We start from the raw sequence: 17,859 nt of genomic DNA on the forward strand, positions 1-17,859 counted from the left end.
AAGATAGTTAAATTTGGGTACACAGTTCATTTTGACTTTGCCCCATGGGGAAAGGAACAGGGGGACCATCGGTTTGTATCTGTCTTAAATTTATCTGAGAGGGGTTCAAAATTGACACATATCAAGTCTGATAACAGTGGAGGAAATGTGATACTCAGGTATTTAATTCCTGTATGTGGCCAAGTAAATTTCCCTGTTTGAAATAGGGTCTCGGGGCAGAAGGGAGTGAGGGGAAGGGCCTCTGATTTGTCCCAATTCACTTTACATCTAACCTTGCAAAGCAGATTGATACGCCCGTTTCCTTGTTTCTCACTGGCGAATCCATCTTGCAAAGCTCCTTGCAAAGTGACAGGACCAATCAGCGACGAGGGGCAGTACTTTCAGGCGCAGCGTAGTTGTGACATAAACAGGCAGCAGCAAGAGGCTGGTTCAGCTGGTGGAACAGCTCAGCGTGGATGCTGCTAAAGCGTCAGTTTTAACAGAACTTGATGACATTTCTTCCTTAAAAGAAGAACAAAGAACAGCAGTGAGTTGTTTTCTTTTCAAAAACGACAAAAGTCCAATACTTACATGTCTTTAGTCGCCATGTTTCGCGTTATTCCTCTGTAGTTTTGTTGCTCTGATTGGCCGTAGAGATGTGACAGACAGAACATTCATCCAATCACACTCCAAGTTTTTTTCAAAGCCTCTGCCTTTTCCCAAACGTTTCCTATTGAAGCTTTCCCAGATGTGAAACACATCCATCTGGCGGGTCAGGTTGCTTTACATCCTGACAATTTAGAGAACCTTTCTATGGTTTTAAAGAGGGAGGGTTTAGAGCGTTCCAGCTTTGTTATGAAAACTAACATATTATCTGCATAAAGCATAAGTTTGTGGCTACTACTGCCAACTTGAATGCCTGGAAAGTCAGGGTCTTTGCGAATTGTGGCTGCCAGAGGCTCCGATGCCAGAGCAAAGAGCAATGGGCTCATTGGACAACCCTGCCTAGTGCCTCTGCAGAGTTCAAATGATAGTGATCTTAGACCATTTGTTGCAACTGAAGCTCTAGGATTGGTATACAAAAGATTGACCCAGCTGTTGAATTTATGGCTAAAGCCAAAGGCCTCTAGAACACAAAACAGGTACCGCCACTCCACCCTGTGGAACCATTTTTCGACATCTAGTGACAGGGCGGTAGCAGGTGAAGCATCAATCCAAGGAGCTTCATTTTAAGTGACCCACATGATGTGAATTAAATGTCTAATATTGCAGTTGTGGATGAAGCCAACTTGGTCTGAATGTATTGGACTGGTTATCACCTTGACTTTCAAAACTTACGAGTGTTTTTTTTAATCTCCAAAGGGTGTCTTGGTCAAATAAAGATAACATTTAATTTCTTAGGGCACCGGAGCTAAGCATATGTTCTATACACACTTAAATCGTGAGAATTTGCTAATATGCATCTCCGGTTTTATGTCCAAAAAAGGCATATCATTGTTATTTGACTGTTCCTCTGCTGCTCTGCTTGTGTGGCAGTGACGTTAATCCGTGACGCAGGTTCGTCCTCCATCACTAGTCGAGCCCACTGACAGAAAACACCACCTAGAAACCAAGCGAGCCCTCACGATTCATGGAAATATGTAGTTAGCTGGTGGAGTTGCGCCTATTTCGACAACAAGGGGTTCGGTGGAGCTGGTAAGTGAAAATTCCTATTGCAGTTGTGATAAATCACTGCCAACGCAGTCGCTGTGATTTCTCTGTTTGGAAGCGTTAGCTAGCTAGCGGAGGAGCTAACGATAGCTTAGCCAAGATGACGGCTGTGGTGATGGCGGATGGATCCCGTTATTCCTATCTACCGCGAAGTTACACGATTAGTATAGTTGTGTTTTGGTTCGTGGCATAACTTCAGATTTTAATATGAATTAACGGCCAGCTTAATGAATAAACTGCGGCTTCATGGTTAGTAACTTGCTCTGAGTTGGGCTCAACATCAAACGAGAAAAAGGCCGTGTTGGCAAATGGGCGATCAAGCTTTTGAAGTACGTTTCGCATTCGCCCTCTATGTTTGATGTGAAAGTGAACGCAGTAGCTGCTAACCCGAAATAGACGAACAAGAAACAAACATTAGTCTTTCGATTATTACGAATTCTCAAGGATTTAACTCGGACATTTTCGATAGATTTGACACAGTTATATAACCGTTTATTTACTCCCATCAAATCTGTTGTGAAAGTAATTGCAGAATATCTCCATTTGTAATCACTACGATGCTAACTAGCATGCTAACTATGATGCTAACACAGATTATTTCTCCGCCAGAGCAGTTTCATGGAAAGTTACCATGGGAGGCCATGATGATGAAGACATGTCCTATGTAGTAAATAAACAAAAACAAGATGAAGAACTGAAGAACAAGATAAACGACGGCAGCCACTGGGGCGACCAGGAGTCCACTGGCAACAATGCCAAGTGGGTAAAAGAAGGCCAGAACCAGCTGCGGAAGGTAGCCGAGAACCATCAGGATCAGGACCACAACTGCAATATCAGCCAGAATGGGAACAAGGAAGACTTCCCTCACCAGACAAACACTCAGGAAGAACAACAGGGAAATGAGGAGCAGACCAAGTCTCCCAAAATAACGCTGAGCCCTGGCCTCAATCAGGAAGAGTCCAAGAACATCCTGAATGATACGCTGCTCATCGACACTCTGGAGTCCACAGAAGAGAAGGACAAAGAGAGAGAAGAAGATGGCAAAGAGAAGGAGAAGAAATCAGATGAAGATGAGGAGACATCGGACGAAACCAGAGGAGTCACAGAGGAGCAGAGTAAAGTGGAGTCTCAGAGGGAGGGCGGTGTTGTGGGGAGAAATGCCTGTCTGCTGTTCTCAAACATGAATGGGTCACCAAACGAGGAAGAGTCCTGCTGGCCTGCACAGGACAACACGGCTGACAGCTCTCCAAATGGCAACAGAGGTAAGTACATTTACTTAGAGTTCAGACTACACATTTACATGGTAATAAAAAAAAATAATGTAGAGCAAGAACACATATCCAACAATATTTACAAAATACTTTGAAACAGGAAGAAAATATCATCTCATATTACTATCCATTTGGACAAAAGGGAAGTAGTTTACTTACAGTCCCCTTATTTAGCATTTATGAACCATATATAAATACTAAATTAGCTTTTTGTGTTATACCTGAATGTTGTTATCAGAAAATGAGTTTTTGTCAACAACTACTGCAAAGCACCTAATGTTTTAGAGTGATACAAGCTATAAACTGTGTAAGCACAGTTATGAGATCTTCCTAGGAGGATTTAAAATCACTGATAATTACTGTACATGACAGAAATAGACTTAAGCTGTTAAAATTATTTGTAGGGGGCTAAATATGTGAATATAAATGTGGGATGCGCAGCATTATTGGCTTATATTGGTATGGGCAGATATTGGAATTCTGCGGATATTTAAAGCAGATATATCTGCCCAACATGTTGGCAGTGTGTATCATAATTGACCTTACATATAGATAAAATACACAACTGTATCACCAAGTATACATGGTTACCTAGGATGTCACATACTCAAGGAGGCCCACAGTAAGCTTTGAACATTTCTTCTCTCGGATCTGCTTGCCTCAGTCTCTCATTACGCAGGAGACACTTGGCATTCTTTAAAATAAAAAAATGTGTCCATATATCAGTATTGGTATTAATATAGGCTAACATTTCAAAGTATTGGCATATTATATACTGACAGAAATCTAATTTTGTGCTTCTCTGATGGAAGTAAGACCAAGAGTTTCCATGTAGACAGCTGTGAAACACCTGTAATCAAGAGACCACATTAAACTTTCTTTAATCAGCTTATCTACTCACATGGCAGCCATTTTAGTCCAGTGTCTGATCAACTTTAATGCATAATTTATTGTACTCAATGAGATATAGATCCATTGCTTACCTGAACCAATCTTATTTCACTTTAAGACTTTAAAAACCCACCACTGTTGTGCCAGAAGTGGCCAAAATCACCTGTAAGCAATGTGAAGGAGCAAGTGGTGGCAGAAAGCATGCCAAGAGGCATGAAAGCTGTTAGTAAATCCAAGGTTGTTCCACCAGAAAGTATTTATATCTGAACTGTTCCCTCTAGAGATGCACAGATTATGAAATTTGAGCTGATAATGTTGTATAAAACAACACTTTAGACTATTGCAAATACTGACACCGATGTTTGTTGTTGTTTTAAATAATACTTATTTTGGTGTAAGACTCCCAGTATGTTGACATTTTCTCTCATGTTTGAACATGAAAACAGAAGAGAGTTTGTCCAACAGATCACTTCATCTGCCAAGTAAAACAATGTCTTCTTTGATGCCGCGGTTAGGCGTGCTAGATGTCAGTGCTAAATTCATTGGACATAACAAATATACATCAGCAACAGACATGGTTCATGCCACATTATTTGCTGATAGCCAGTGTATGTCAGCAGGTCTGATATCAGGTGCTACTGATGTTAAACAGATGCATCCATGCATCCCTGCTTCCTATGTTAAAACATGAGTATTTTGCTTTCTAGAAATGGATATGCACTTCTTTTCATTGCATTATTCAAGGTTTAAAAGAGAATGTTGTATACAAAACAAAAACAAAGATGGTCAGCACACTCATGAGCAAACCTATTAACAACAGAGCTAGGAAGAAGTGAATTTACTCTCTAACGTTTGAGTTTTTTCTAATATCTTAATGTTCACAGACATACCCTAAGGCCACATGTTTCACTCCATTAATGTATAGCATGTTTTCAAACAAATATGTGGCTGATTTATTGATCTGAATACACAACAGTTAAGATCCCACTGTTGATTTTGTTGGTGTCACATCCAACTTTTCAGTCTGTGATGCTGTTGCAGTCTCCTTTTTGAGCATAAGCACTCAGAGATGTAAGAGTTAGTTAATTATTTTATGGCGCTACAGCAAAGAAGTGTTGAGTGATTTAAGTGAGCTAATGATCAAAATAACAGTTAGAAAAGTTGTTTTAGTCACCCACTGTGTTATTGTTTGTTCACTTCATACCAACAGTGGATAAAACAGCTGTACAAATAAAAGACCAAATGGTTTGTCACTTGTTGTTTAAAGAAGCAGAAACTAAAAAGCTTTTCTGTTACACAGCTGTCGAAACCAGCTGCTTCCTCAGTACTGAGATGATCTAAGGAAAACTCAGAATATCCTTCAGAAAAGTAGTTTCAGCAAAATGAGTTTTTATTGCATTACTTTCCAGTTTACTCTCTAAGACAGCAGTGCTTATTAAATATTAGCTCTTTCAACACTGTAAGTGTTGATCAAATATTTTCAGGATATTTGTTTTGTCCTTGCTTGTTCTTGTCTCCCCTTGCATTGTCCTTGTGATTTATTTCATTTTATCCACTTGATATTAAATGTTTTTCCTTCCCGTGTTTCTCCTCTGCTCCTTTCCCTTCAGAGTCCTTTTGGGATTCCAGTGCTTTCGAGACCGACACAGACCTGCCGTCAGGATGGATGAGAGTGCGGGATACATCTGGCACCTACTACTGGCACATCCCCACAGGTACCACCCAGTGGGAGCCTCCTTCGCCCCTGGGGAAAGTGGGCGACTCCATGATGTCCTCTACTATGTCCCTGGAGACGACACCATGCGAGGAGCCTGAGGTGAGGTCTAATGCACTTTAAACTCAAAGAGAGGTAATGAAAGTAGAGTCGAAGGACACTAAGATGTGGTTTAAATTTACCAGGAATCCTGGGCTCAGCTTTCCAGCACAGATGAAGGAGCAGGAGAAGGAGAAGCAGAGCTGTGGAAGGTACGGCTTGAGTAATTTGCTTGAGTAAAACTGTTGTTAACCAGTTTGTACCAAGTTACATGTGGCCAACAAATAGTTTTGTTAAGCTTCTGGAGCACATTCACTTAGTCTCAGCCAAAACTTTCTTTATCAATAATTGTAAAACTTGGTGTGTAAGATGTTTTTTTATTTCATCTCAGATGGGGACCGCATCCTTTACACCAGTGCAACCAATATGCCAGTAGAAAAGAAATTAGACGTGTGTAGCCATCTGATTTACCATCAAGCAAAAAAATCTGTCAATTTTAGGTTTTTAAATCAAAACATTAACAAGCAACCTCATCATTAAGTAAAACAGAGTGTGCGTTACATACCCATGTGATCCATATTCTGGATTCTATGGTAATCCAAGGTCAAAGCTTTCAAATAAAGCAAAGTTTACTCCTCATATGATCCAAGGTTATTCAGCGCATCTTGACAGTTTATTTTTATTGAGGGGTGACATGTCTCTATTTGTCTCTTAAGGCCAGCATCTTCCAGCTTGAATGGATCTTAATTTTTCATTTTTTATGGTTTTTCATCTACAGGAGGAGGGAGAGGTTGCATCTGATCAAAGTCTAAAGGAGTTCGAGGGGGCAACTCTACGCTATGCATCAATCAACCTCAAGTATGTGCTGCCTAAGTATTTTTTTTAATGAATAGTTGGAATATTGTTTATTCTTTTCTATTGTTGCCCCTTTTTGGTCTGCTCTTTAGTTGTGTATGCTTACCGTTGTCTCTTTGTCATTGTAGCTACAATTGCTCCCATTCTGATGAAGAAGAGAAGCTTGCTCCACTCAGCACAGATATAGAAACTAAGGTAAATCATATTGAATTTTCTGAACATGTAAAAAGTTATGTGTATACTCTTGAGAATGTAGAGCATTGTGATTGGTCGTAATGCATAATGCAGGCCTAGAATTGATCCATTAAAGCATCAATGTGGCTTAAAATAGCCCTGAAGCATTAAAGATAGACCTGATAAATAGAGTGCATCTTAACCTTTAGTCAGGCTGTGGAGCCACACACTATTTTTTTCTCTGCGTATGTGGTGCTCTGCAGTCCTCATACATTGCTACCTGTTTCTAACTTATTCCTTTTACCTACTAATGAGCCTCATTTTTTTTTTTGTTCCAGTGTTTCGCAGTTCGTTCCCTGGGCTGGGTAGAGATGTCTGAGGAGGACATGGCCCCTGGCAAGAGCAGTGTGGCTGTCAACAACTGCATCAGACAGCTCTCTTATCACAAACACAACCTACACGACACTGCTGGCATCTGGGGAGAGGTGAGTGGCACAGATATTTAGAAATAGTTTCTTTAATGTCTTCCTTAATGTAAATTCAACAAAAAAGTGGACTCAATGGAAATTTTTCTAGTAAACTTTGAGGAAATTTTAAAAAGGTGCACCAGATAAGATAACCTTTATTGTCTCAGCGAGTGCGGAATTTGTCTGGGGCTCTTCACCCATGCTGCAGCCATAGAGAATAATAAATAACATACAGATTACACACAAAAAACACTTGAACATAAGACATTGACTACCAATAATTAAATCAGCTAAAAAATCTACAATGCAAATATATTAGTGTCTTGGAGTATCAGTGCAAAAATGCAAGATGAATCACAGTCCAACCCATTCTCTTTCCTGCCTTACTTGAAAGCTGTTAAAGAGCTTTATAGACACAGGTCAATGTATAAACCTGTTTAGCAGCAGGGAACCCTGAACCTCTTACCGCAGGGCAGCAGTACATATTCTGTATGTACAACATTGCATTGATCATTTTCAATCTAGTGGCCTGCTTGAGAGCAGCCTGTTCTAAAATAGTCTGCAAGGATGTGTGATGTTTACCTCCTACTAGTTTCCACACAGTCTGACTCAGTTGCATCAATTTGGATTTTAACTGCACAGACAGGTTACCAAACCATGCTGTGGTACCGTACCTGATTAAGGCTCTGTAAACACCCCGATAAAAAATAATCATAAAATTCTGCTCAACACCACGAACTCGCAGCTGAAGTAGGAAATGTAACCTTTGTTTTAATCTGCTACTTTATACGGGCTACTTTATATGAGGTGACCTGTGCCATCATTCAGAAATTAATGTAAATTTGGTCTTTGTCTTGAGATAAAAATGTTATAATCACATTTCAGGCATGTTGACTCCTTAAAGTTATAGTCTAGATTTAGTCTACAAAAGCCCTATGTTTTAGAATTTAAATTTAACTAAAAAAATACTGACATTCCTCAAATGTATAGTGGAGTACTTCTACAGCAAGGATGGGATCTTTAATTTTTATTGAAACTGATACCCTTGTTGATACTCCTTAAATTTGTATGTTCAATATCAGTATATATATAAATATATATCTATATATATCTATATATATATAGATATATCTATCTATCTATCTATCTATCTATCTATCTATATATATATATATATATATATATATATATATATATATATATATATAAAATTTGGTGGGAAAATGAGACAACAGCAAGTTTATAACATAGCTTGTTAATCTGTTTTACATAACTGGGAATGAAAGTGTACCTCTTCTCCAGACAACTGAGTTTATTCAAGTTTCTCACCAAAATCTGATTTTCCAAGTTGACCTTGAACTCATCATAACGTAATTTGTCACCTCCTTGGTTTCAACACAGATTTCAACATTGCATTACTAATTTTGACTAATGGGCCTTTATACACAGTGTGGGTGTTAAAGCTAGAATAAGGAAGTGGACTGACCTGTAGCTGCAGCCATGATTAATCTAAATGTTACTATCAACAGGACACAGAGCTGAGGTTTTTCAACCTAGATCTGCATTTTTTTTTAAATTGATAGAAATACAACACCTGACATACACAGAGGAGCTACAGATTGAACCTACCTAACATCTTGTGTTTCCCTGTCACACTGCTTTACACAGGAATGCATACACACTGACATCTGCTCTTTGTGCTCTCTCATGATCTCCCGATTGATATCATGGATTTTAAATGTCTGACATTTAGTCTAGTCCTGTCTCCTTAAAGAAAACTCAACTTACTTTTTTGTCAGTTTTATCATGAAAGAGCTATTTTTAGCTCATTACATGGAAAAATGGTTGTCAAGAACCATTTTTAGTCATCATTTTAGTCATCAAATAGAGCACTTCTCTTTCTTTGGAGTTGTCATTTGTTAAGCTTTAGTCTTTATACCTTTCGTGTGATTGTATTTTGACAGGGTAAGGACATGCTGATGGTTCTGGAGAACGACACCATGAACTTGATCGACCCTCTGGGACAGACTCTGCTTCACACTCAGCCCATCGGTAGCATCCGGGTTTGGGGTGTCGGTCGAGACAACGGCAGGTCAGTCCACAGTACACGGCCCCAGACAAAGGCGCAATTTATTCATTTGACAGAGATGTTTTAAAAATGATAATTTTTCCACTTTGACCACACTAAGTGATATTTTTCTCTTGATGTGGAGGAAAAATATGGATTCAAGTCATAGTAGTTTATGTTCCTAATTGTGTGAAGATACTGCAGTAAAGTATGGTTTTGTACCTTATTATTATATTAAGTGGGATTTAGTGTTAGTTCTACAGAATGCTTGCTTCTGTTAGTACAGATGGTCATTTGGACAGTTTGCCATAATCCTGCTGAGTCTACATTTAATGGTTTATTCCCCTTTAAAATAATTTTCTCACCCTCCTGTAGCGATGACTCATTTATAACTCACAGGTCTGGCATCCCTTAAAAGCACAATAGACTTCTTCTGTTTGCTATTTTTTTTAAATTGTACTCTGCTGCCCTCTGCTGGATTGTTGAGGGAACTACTGGCTTACTGGCCTGACTGCTTCTCAGTGTGTTCTAACAGTCCTGCTCTCTTTTTCATGCTGCATTTTCATCACCGACAGGGAAAGGTATTCATGAATCATTCTCTTCTTTAAAGTTTTATTGTCCTGTGCTGGTCATAGCTCTGCTAGCATATTTCTGTGTGTGTTTTCTGTGTACATATTGAAAGCATGTTTTAAATGGGCTCACATAGTCACTGTGTTTTAATGATTCAATATGTGAATGTGACCTTATCAATTTGGTTTCTCCTGCAGGGATTTTGCTTATGTGGCTCGGGACAACCTGACCCAGGTGCTCAAGTGTCATGTTTTCCGCTGCGATTCACCCGCCAAAAACATCGCCACCAGCTTACATGAGATGTGCTCAAAGGTCAGCGACTAGTGGAATTAATTTTGTATCATTATGAATTCAGTGCAGCCTCTTGGTTTATAACAAACATTGGATTTCTTACCAGAGTTTTGACATTTTTTTCTTTACCTAATGTGACTTTAGATAATGATGGAGAGAAAGGCCACAAAGCCAGGAGTGAGCAGGCTCAATTCTGATCCTAGAAACCCTGGCATCCTTCCTGTTGAAGGTAAAAATGAGGGGATTTGGGGTATTAAACCATTTTTCATACAATGTAGGGTTGTTGAGATACCAGATTTTCAAACTCTGATATAATTTAAAAATTAAACAATTTTAATATCTGTTTCGATATAATGACAACAAAAAAGAATTCCTAGGCAACCATTATTGGGTAATTTCTGGTATATTACCAAAAATTAAAAGCAAGGCTACACACAATGTCTACACAACACAAACACATAGACAACATTTTATATAAAATGCATTTAGGAAGTATTCAGACCCCTTCACATTTTTCAATTTTGTTATGTTGAAGCCTGATGCTACAGTCGTTTAAGTTCTCTTTACCTAATTTTCTACTCCTCAAATCCCATAATGACAAAGTGAAAACAGAATTTATACATTTTTGCGAATTTATGAAAACTGAAAAACAGGAATATGAAACTTTTCAGACCCTTTGCAACAACGCTTGAAATTGAGCTCAGGCTCTTCCCATTTCTCGTGATTGTTTCTGAGATTTTTCTGTACCTTGATTGAAGTCTAACTGGGGAGATGCCCACTGGGAGTTTGCAAATAACTTGTCCTTCTGGAACTTTGTCCCATCTCCACACAGAGTCTCTGGGGCTCCAAGTGACCACTGGGTTCTTGGTCACTTCTCTTACTAAGGCCCTTCTTTCCCCATTGCTCAATTTGGCCAGATGACCAGCTTTTGGAAGACTCCTGGCAGTGCCAAACTTTTTTATTTGAGAATTATGGAGGCCACTGTGCTCCTTCAGCCTAGCAGAATTATTTTTGCAGCCTTCCCCAGATCTGTGCCTTGCAACAATCTTGTCTCTGAGCTCTGCAGGCACTTCCTCCTTTTGATTTTTTGCTCTGATATGCATCGTCAGCTGTGAGGCCTTTTGTAGATAGGTTTGTGTCTTTCCAAGTCATGCCTAATCAATTTAATTGACCACAAGTGGACTCTCAGAAAATGTCAAGAGAAATGGAAGGCACCTAGGCTAAATTTGTCTTTATTAGATTTTTGATTTTTGATTTCCACATATGAAGGGTAACATAAAATGAACTTATAAACATACAAAAGCTAAGCAAGCTCAATTCTAAGTGTTTTGCAAAGGATTTTAATACCTAAGTCAGTGTGATATTTCTTGTTTTTTTCATAAATTTGTGAACATGTCTAAAATTATGTTCTTCACTTTGTCATTACAGGGTACTGAGTGTAGATTAATGAGAAGACAAATGAATTTTAACAACTGTCATTAGGCTGCAACAGAACAAAATAGAAAAAAGTGAATACTTTCTGAATGACCTGTAAATACATTGCAAATGTATTTTGAAGTTAACATGGTGCTCTCTCTTTTTAGGTATAAAATATGAGCTAAAATCTTTAGTTCTTTTTTAGTTTTATTGCCATTTGATACTGTATATAAAGGAAAATAAGCATTTTATTGTTTGAAGGCATAAAGTATAATTAGGTAACAAACATTTTGACAAACTTGATGCTCTTTAGTTTCCAATTTTAAAAATAAATTTCTTTCTGTCACAGAATTCCCTGCCCCCAAAAATGAACTCTTCCAGCACTTCCATGTTTATTATCTTGGCTGTGAGCCTGTTTTAAAGCCAGTTGGTAAGAAAACACTTTCAAATATATAATTATATTACATTCCTGGAACATTTTCTATCCTGATGCCAATTCTGATTTTGGATATGGTCTATTGTGCTCGTTTCTGCTATGCACATCTCCTAGGTATGGATGTAATCAATGATGCGCTGGAGGCAGCAGTCTCTGGAAAAGATAAGAGTGACTGGATTCCTGTGTCTGTGAATGTTGCACCAGCTACACTCACCATACTCTCTAAACAGGTAACAAACAAGAGCAGAGCATGGCATAGACTAGGGGGTTATGTCTGCATGATTAATTTAAAACAATATATGTGTTATGTTGAGAATATAATCTCTACAGTACTTGATTTAATTAAACATAGACTTCATATTAGGAAAACTGAACTTGTGTTAATCTGGTGACTGTGAGTTACTGTTTTTAATCTGTTGATAGAGCAAAATCGTTTTGAAAAAGTGACAAACTAATTCCCATAAATTATTTATAGTGTATATTTTATTTCTATTTCTGTCTTCAGAATGAGGAGGTCCTGTCAGAGTGCAGGGTGCGTTTCCTGTCCTTCATGGGTGTGGGAAAGGACGTCCACACATTCGCTTTCATCATGGCTGAGGGTCCCCGAGATTTCACGTGTCACATGTTTTGGTGTGAACCCAACGCTGCCAGTCTGAGCGAGGCTGTGCAGGCTGCATGCATGGTGAGTGGTGACAGCATACATCTGATAAAAAACATGTTGGTGTAGATATTTCAAGATGAAAGAATGTTATTTATTATTTTGGACAGTCTAAATAACACTCTAACTTATTAATTAAAGATGAGTAATGCATGGTTGATAGTAGCCCAGGTTAGTCACTGTTTACAACTGCTACAATCATACACAGCAGATTTATGAAAATGATGGAAGCAGATGACTCACTTTTACTTTTTATGATTTTCTTTCTGTCTACGAAAACAATTCCAATGTGAAAACATGGTTTTTAAGCAAATGTATAAAGCGCAGTTTAAGGATTAAATAAGAAATAAACAACTAAAATCATATTTGCCTGTATTTAAGGGGGCTTTCACACCAGGGACCTGGTCCCTGATCCAAGTACATTTGAGCCTTAAATCCTGATTGTTTTGGTCATTGTGAATGCAAACAAGTCACACTTAGGCACTGGGCCTGGGCCCACTTAGGAAGGTGGTCTTGGGCGAGATTCAAGTGTACTGACTTTTGGGTCAGTGTACTCTGGTTTGGGTCCCTAATGTGAAACCACTCTTATTCATTAGGTTCTTGACTTTGAATGCCAGGGTACGTGTTATTTACAAAGACAGACAGAGCCGCTGATCTGTACCACAGGTGTACTGTTAAGGACTGGGGCCTCACAGACGCAGTGTTATGGTTATGTGGAACAAAATGGCTCCAAAGTAGGAGAAGTTAACAGACTACTGAGGCAGAGTTATAAAACCAGCTATAAGAAAGTGGTTATCAGTGCACTGTTTTATCAGTACAAGATCGCCATCTAAGATCAATAATCTAGGGGACGATCTGAACTGGCTCTCCACTCTGTGAACACAGCCTCATGAGATCAGTGAGAGATATGGCTGCTGTTAAGTCTCTCCTTAAATGCATGGAATATGGTACACAGTTGACAAAAAAGGAAGCAGACCGTAAAAGACCAGAGACACCACATAAAAGCAAGTGTATAAAAGAAGAGGTTTAAAAGAGCTGACTGATGCTGCATGCCTCATCTACTCAGAAAGGTAGTTCCAAAGTCGAGGGGCACACACGGCAAATGCCCTATTACCTTCTCGATTTTGGAACAACCAGGAGGCCCACCTGAGGATCTAATGCTGTGGGTTGTCTCATGGGCGTTAAAAGTTCTAAGTAGCAACAGTGCTCAGTAAAGTTATCTTTTTAAAGACAAAATTAAGGAATATTTTCTAGGATTTAGTCCTGAAAAGTGGCCGACTGTCTTTTAATCAAGGTCCTCTTATATTAGAATTAATATGGTAATATACTGACTATGACAGACTTGGGAAGCTTTTGTGTGATTCAGTGCTTCTCACAAAAGCTGCAAACTTTGATGAATTAACCACAAGGTCTGTATCTAATTACATTTTTATACTTTGACAGCCACAGTCATAATTTCAAAGAAGATGGAAAGTAATTTGCCCTTTCATTTTATCAAGACTTTGTTGTGTTTAAAGTTCAAATCTAAAGTGGAACAAATATGAGCTGAAGTTGTTTACATGCACAGGCCAGTGTTTTGGCTTTAGCTGAGTGTCTGTAATACATAATTTATGTTGTGTTTTTTGTTTTCCTATTATAGCTTCGCTACCAGAAATGTTTGGACGCTCGTCCGCCCAGCCTGGCCTCGTGTCTGCCCACTCCTCCTGCCGACTCTGTGGCTCGCCGGGTCAAGAAGGGGGTGCAGAGTCTGCTGGGCAGCTTTAAGAGCTACAGGTCTGGCTCTCAGTCTCCCTGAGTTGGAGTGAAGATGATCCACAGTCCATTAAACACAAGGTCCATCACCACAATCTCACTTCTCCTCCTCCTCTTCCTCCTGTCATCTCTTAGCCGAAATTTTCGCCTTACAACATCCCACCTGTCCCGTCACTCGTCTAGTGTGTGGAGTAGTTTGTGAGCAAAACGTGTGTCTGAAAAAATTGCATTATTTCCTTTTTTAAAATTTTTTACTTTATGAAAGTCCCATCTCTAAAAATACTCCACTGTCTATTCTTCTCACTTGGCTGGGATTCTTTCTGGGAGTTTTAACTATTTTTGTGTTTTAACAGAAACTATGAAATGAATGTTTGATTTGGATGTAATTTTACATGCTGATGATAGAAGTTGCTTGTAAAAGAGGTTGCTAGATTTTCTCACAGAAATGCTCCCTGTCCCTTATTCTCCTTGGTGCAATTATCACCCTTTACGCTCCCCTTTTTCTACTATTGTAGAGAAGGTACTGTATGACAGTCGTAAGTTAGTGTCACATATCCTAAAACTGATTTCTTAAACATCACTGCACCTCCCTCTACCACTGTAGGTTGTGATACAAACGCTGTAGGCGTCTCTGTAGCGTGCCACGTAGTTTTATGTCCCCGACCCTCCTCAATGATGTATTTTAGTCTTCCAAAGAACTGTATGGTCATCTGTCACATAGTGAGCAAACACTGATCTGAGTGTAGTGTGTTTCTCATACATTCTGCATGAACATTTGCAAGTTCAGTGCTAGTGTGCAATAATCAGATGTTCCTGTATGGTGTGGTGATTCTTTGTTCAGTTTAATGAGAGAGTCTGGCTGGATTGAGTGCGAGGCTAACGGAACAACAGAGCCATGTCGAAAACTATTATCTTGTGATGGATATAATAGTAATAAAAAAAACAAACTCTGGGTTTTCACACAGCCGTTTACCACCAACAACTACTGAATAGTACTGTAGAAACTCACCACAAGCTGCATGTTTTGATAACCAAGAGTTCTCGCTGCTCGCAGCAGCTTAGTGCTTAAGATCATCAATGTAACCTGTAAATTCTTCCTCTGTGTTGCTGTACGGTTAGAGGAGGCTGGAGTTGATGTGTTGTTTCGTGTTTCTTAGGCATGTCACTCTAGTTAGTGTCAGTGTTTATCATAAGCTAGCAGTAGAGAGTTAGACTTCCTGTCAGGTCCTTCAAACTGAAAACATGAGAGCAGGTAAATGTTTGTGTTTACAGTTTGTGTATATGAAAAAACCTGGAGATGATTTCTAAACTGTTTTTTGTTTTCCTCGGCCTCGTTTTGACATGCGTGGGCCCCGGTTGCTCCAGTTAATGTATTTTTTATTATTTCCACACACTACAATGTACACTATCAAGATGATTTTCACATTAGCTTGTTAGATTTACTTTTTTTTATAAAGAACACACTAAATAGACAAGTTGTATTTTATCTCTATGTGTCCGTCAGTGATCAATACTGTATGTAGCACAATAGTAATAGTCATCTCTAATACTAAAGGTGCAGTTTGTAAGACTTTTGGGGTTTTTGATCTCTGCAGTGTTGTTGTTTGGACATGTTTGTGACGCCTGAAGCTAATTCCAAATGTCACAGCACTGACTTACTCTGCTACGTAGAGATAAAAAATCAGTCTACAACATATATGCAGTCAAAATTTATATCAATTTGGAGTGATTCTGTTAATTAAGGTCACTACACCAACACCTAACAACGTAACATTTAAAAAGAATACATCTAAATTTGTGATTTCTTACTAACACAACACTTGCTGCTTATACTAAGTGAGACGTTACTTTTTGGTGTTTCATTTTTATTATTATTTTTTTTCTGTTATATAAAACATAGACATAGATTTAATTTCTAAAACCTCAACAAATTTGAATCCCTGAATATATAACCCTTGATTTCAATGTTTGCGTTGAGAATGAATCTCACATAAGGTGAAGCAGATATCCAACTATAGGTTCTTTGCAGATAGCTTCATGCAGCAGCAGAGGACTCCACTTGGGGGCAAGAAGTGATTTCTACATAGAAAAAAATTACCGAAAAGGTCATGTTTTGAACTGTTTACGACTATGCCAAGCATTCAAAGCGGGAAGTCTTGGTTCTTACGCTAGTTTTGTGTCCCAAAACTGGTGAAATGTTCAGGCAAAAAATAAAAAGTTTAAAAAAGTCACAGAGAAATGGCTGCAGACAGAAATTGAAAAAAGCCTGGACTAGGCGCTTTCATATGGTCCGTTTTAACAAAGCTGTCCAGTTTAGTTCAGTCCAGTTTTGTCATGGTTTAGCTCATTAAACCCTGATCTTACTGGTGTTTTTTAGAGGTCCAGATGATTTGGCTCAGCTCAGTTGAGCTGGTTGTTCAGCTCCCAAGCAGCTCTTCATTTAGTCACAGTTTGGCATCTTAAATGTGGATTAAACAACAAAGGAAGGAGTAAAGGAAACTGGCACTAAAACACAAGCTAGCTACCGTGGCTAACATTGAAGAGCCGTTTCATAGCACAGGCTTGTTCATGAGCGGCTTAGCTAGCCTCTTAGCACAGTACTAGAGTCCTCTGGACTTTTATCTTCTGTTATCTGGTCTGCAGACTGAGTAAATTTTGGTATTGATCACCTACATGCCAAGTTAATCAATTTAAACTGTAGAAAAAACATCACTTTTTTATAAGTGTAGGTATGGTACTCAATGTATGAAAGACCTTTTCTGATGATAATTGCAGCATAAAGGCGCATTTAGAGCTGAAAAGTTCTAACTTTTCTCCGTTCTCAATCATTATCTTTTGCTGTCCCACACTTCCTGACCCTCAACAGATATTTACCTGTCATCAGAATTACAATGACTGAAAGAACCTATAAAACTGTATTTGAATCGGCTCTGTAGTTTGTCTGTGCTGAACAACACTTAGCACAATGGCATGCTTAGTAAAGTCACGCTATGCTAATAGCTTCCTCACAGTTTCACTGGACAACTATCCCTGTAACAGCGTACATGCACATCAGGAGACTGGATTTGACTGGAACATGCCCACCTCTGCTTCACCGGGTGTCCCATTGTAGCTTGCTACTTTCTCCTGTCTACCATGCCGATAAGTTAGCAAGCAAGTAATTGGTTATATGTCAATCACCCAACTCTGAAAAGCAACACAGTGCTTAGTGAGACTTTCATCTCTTGTTTCTTCTCCTTATTTCTAACATTTTAGAAGCTTTTGAACTCTAAAAACTCTTACCAACTGCTTCTTTCTATGTGTAACACTAATGAAAAATAGACCACATTGACTCATATTACTGCCTTGTCACTTCATGTGTCACTTGGAACTATTTCTCCGTCTCTTGATCAAAGTTTGCGGTGTCCAGTAAGTGGCAACACTAAAGCCAGATGAGTTGAAAAACATTAGCAGATTAATTTATTTCTGTTTATGTAAATTAGGTGTATAAAATGTATGTATATAAAAGTCACTGCACAATAAATGTGAACATATCATACCTGTTTATCTTGTGCTCTTTTGTGGCTGT

General features: G+C 38.8%; 1 protein-coding gene across 3 annotated transcripts; it reads left to right on the forward strand.

Annotated features, from left to right (window-relative positions):
* Positions 1 to 1,535: 1,535 nt before the first annotated feature.
* Positions 1,536 to 17,827, forward strand: apbb1 (amyloid beta (A4) precursor protein-binding, family B, member 1 (Fe65)). Of its 3 annotated transcripts, none has more exons than XM_041802282.1 (15): positions 1,536 to 1,674; positions 2,299 to 2,951; positions 5,462 to 5,667; positions 5,751 to 5,816; positions 6,383 to 6,462; positions 6,588 to 6,654; positions 6,972 to 7,118; positions 9,065 to 9,192; positions 9,744 to 9,749; positions 9,936 to 10,050; positions 10,174 to 10,258; positions 11,795 to 11,875; positions 11,996 to 12,111; positions 12,387 to 12,563; positions 14,179 to 17,827. In XM_041802282.1, the coding sequence occupies exons 2-15, from the start codon at positions 2,321 to 2,323 to the stop codon at positions 14,332 to 14,334; spliced, it is 2,061 nt and encodes a 686-aa protein (XP_041658216.1). In that variant the 5' UTR covers positions 1,536 to 1,674; positions 2,299 to 2,320; the 3' UTR covers positions 14,335 to 17,827. The 3 variants fall into 3 exon arrangements, with proteins under 3 accessions (XP_041658216.1, XP_041658217.1, XP_041658219.1); XM_041802283.1 differs by having other exon boundaries at positions 2,304 to 2,951; XM_041802285.1 differs by lacking the exon at positions 9,744 to 9,749.
* Positions 17,828 to 17,859: the final 32 nt, after the last annotated feature.

Source organism: Cheilinus undulatus, linkage group 2 (genome assembly GCF_018320785.1).
Source record: "Cheilinus undulatus linkage group 2, ASM1832078v1, whole genome shotgun sequence".
Classification (NCBI taxonomy): Eukaryota; Metazoa; Chordata; class Actinopteri; order Labriformes; family Labridae; genus Cheilinus; species Cheilinus undulatus.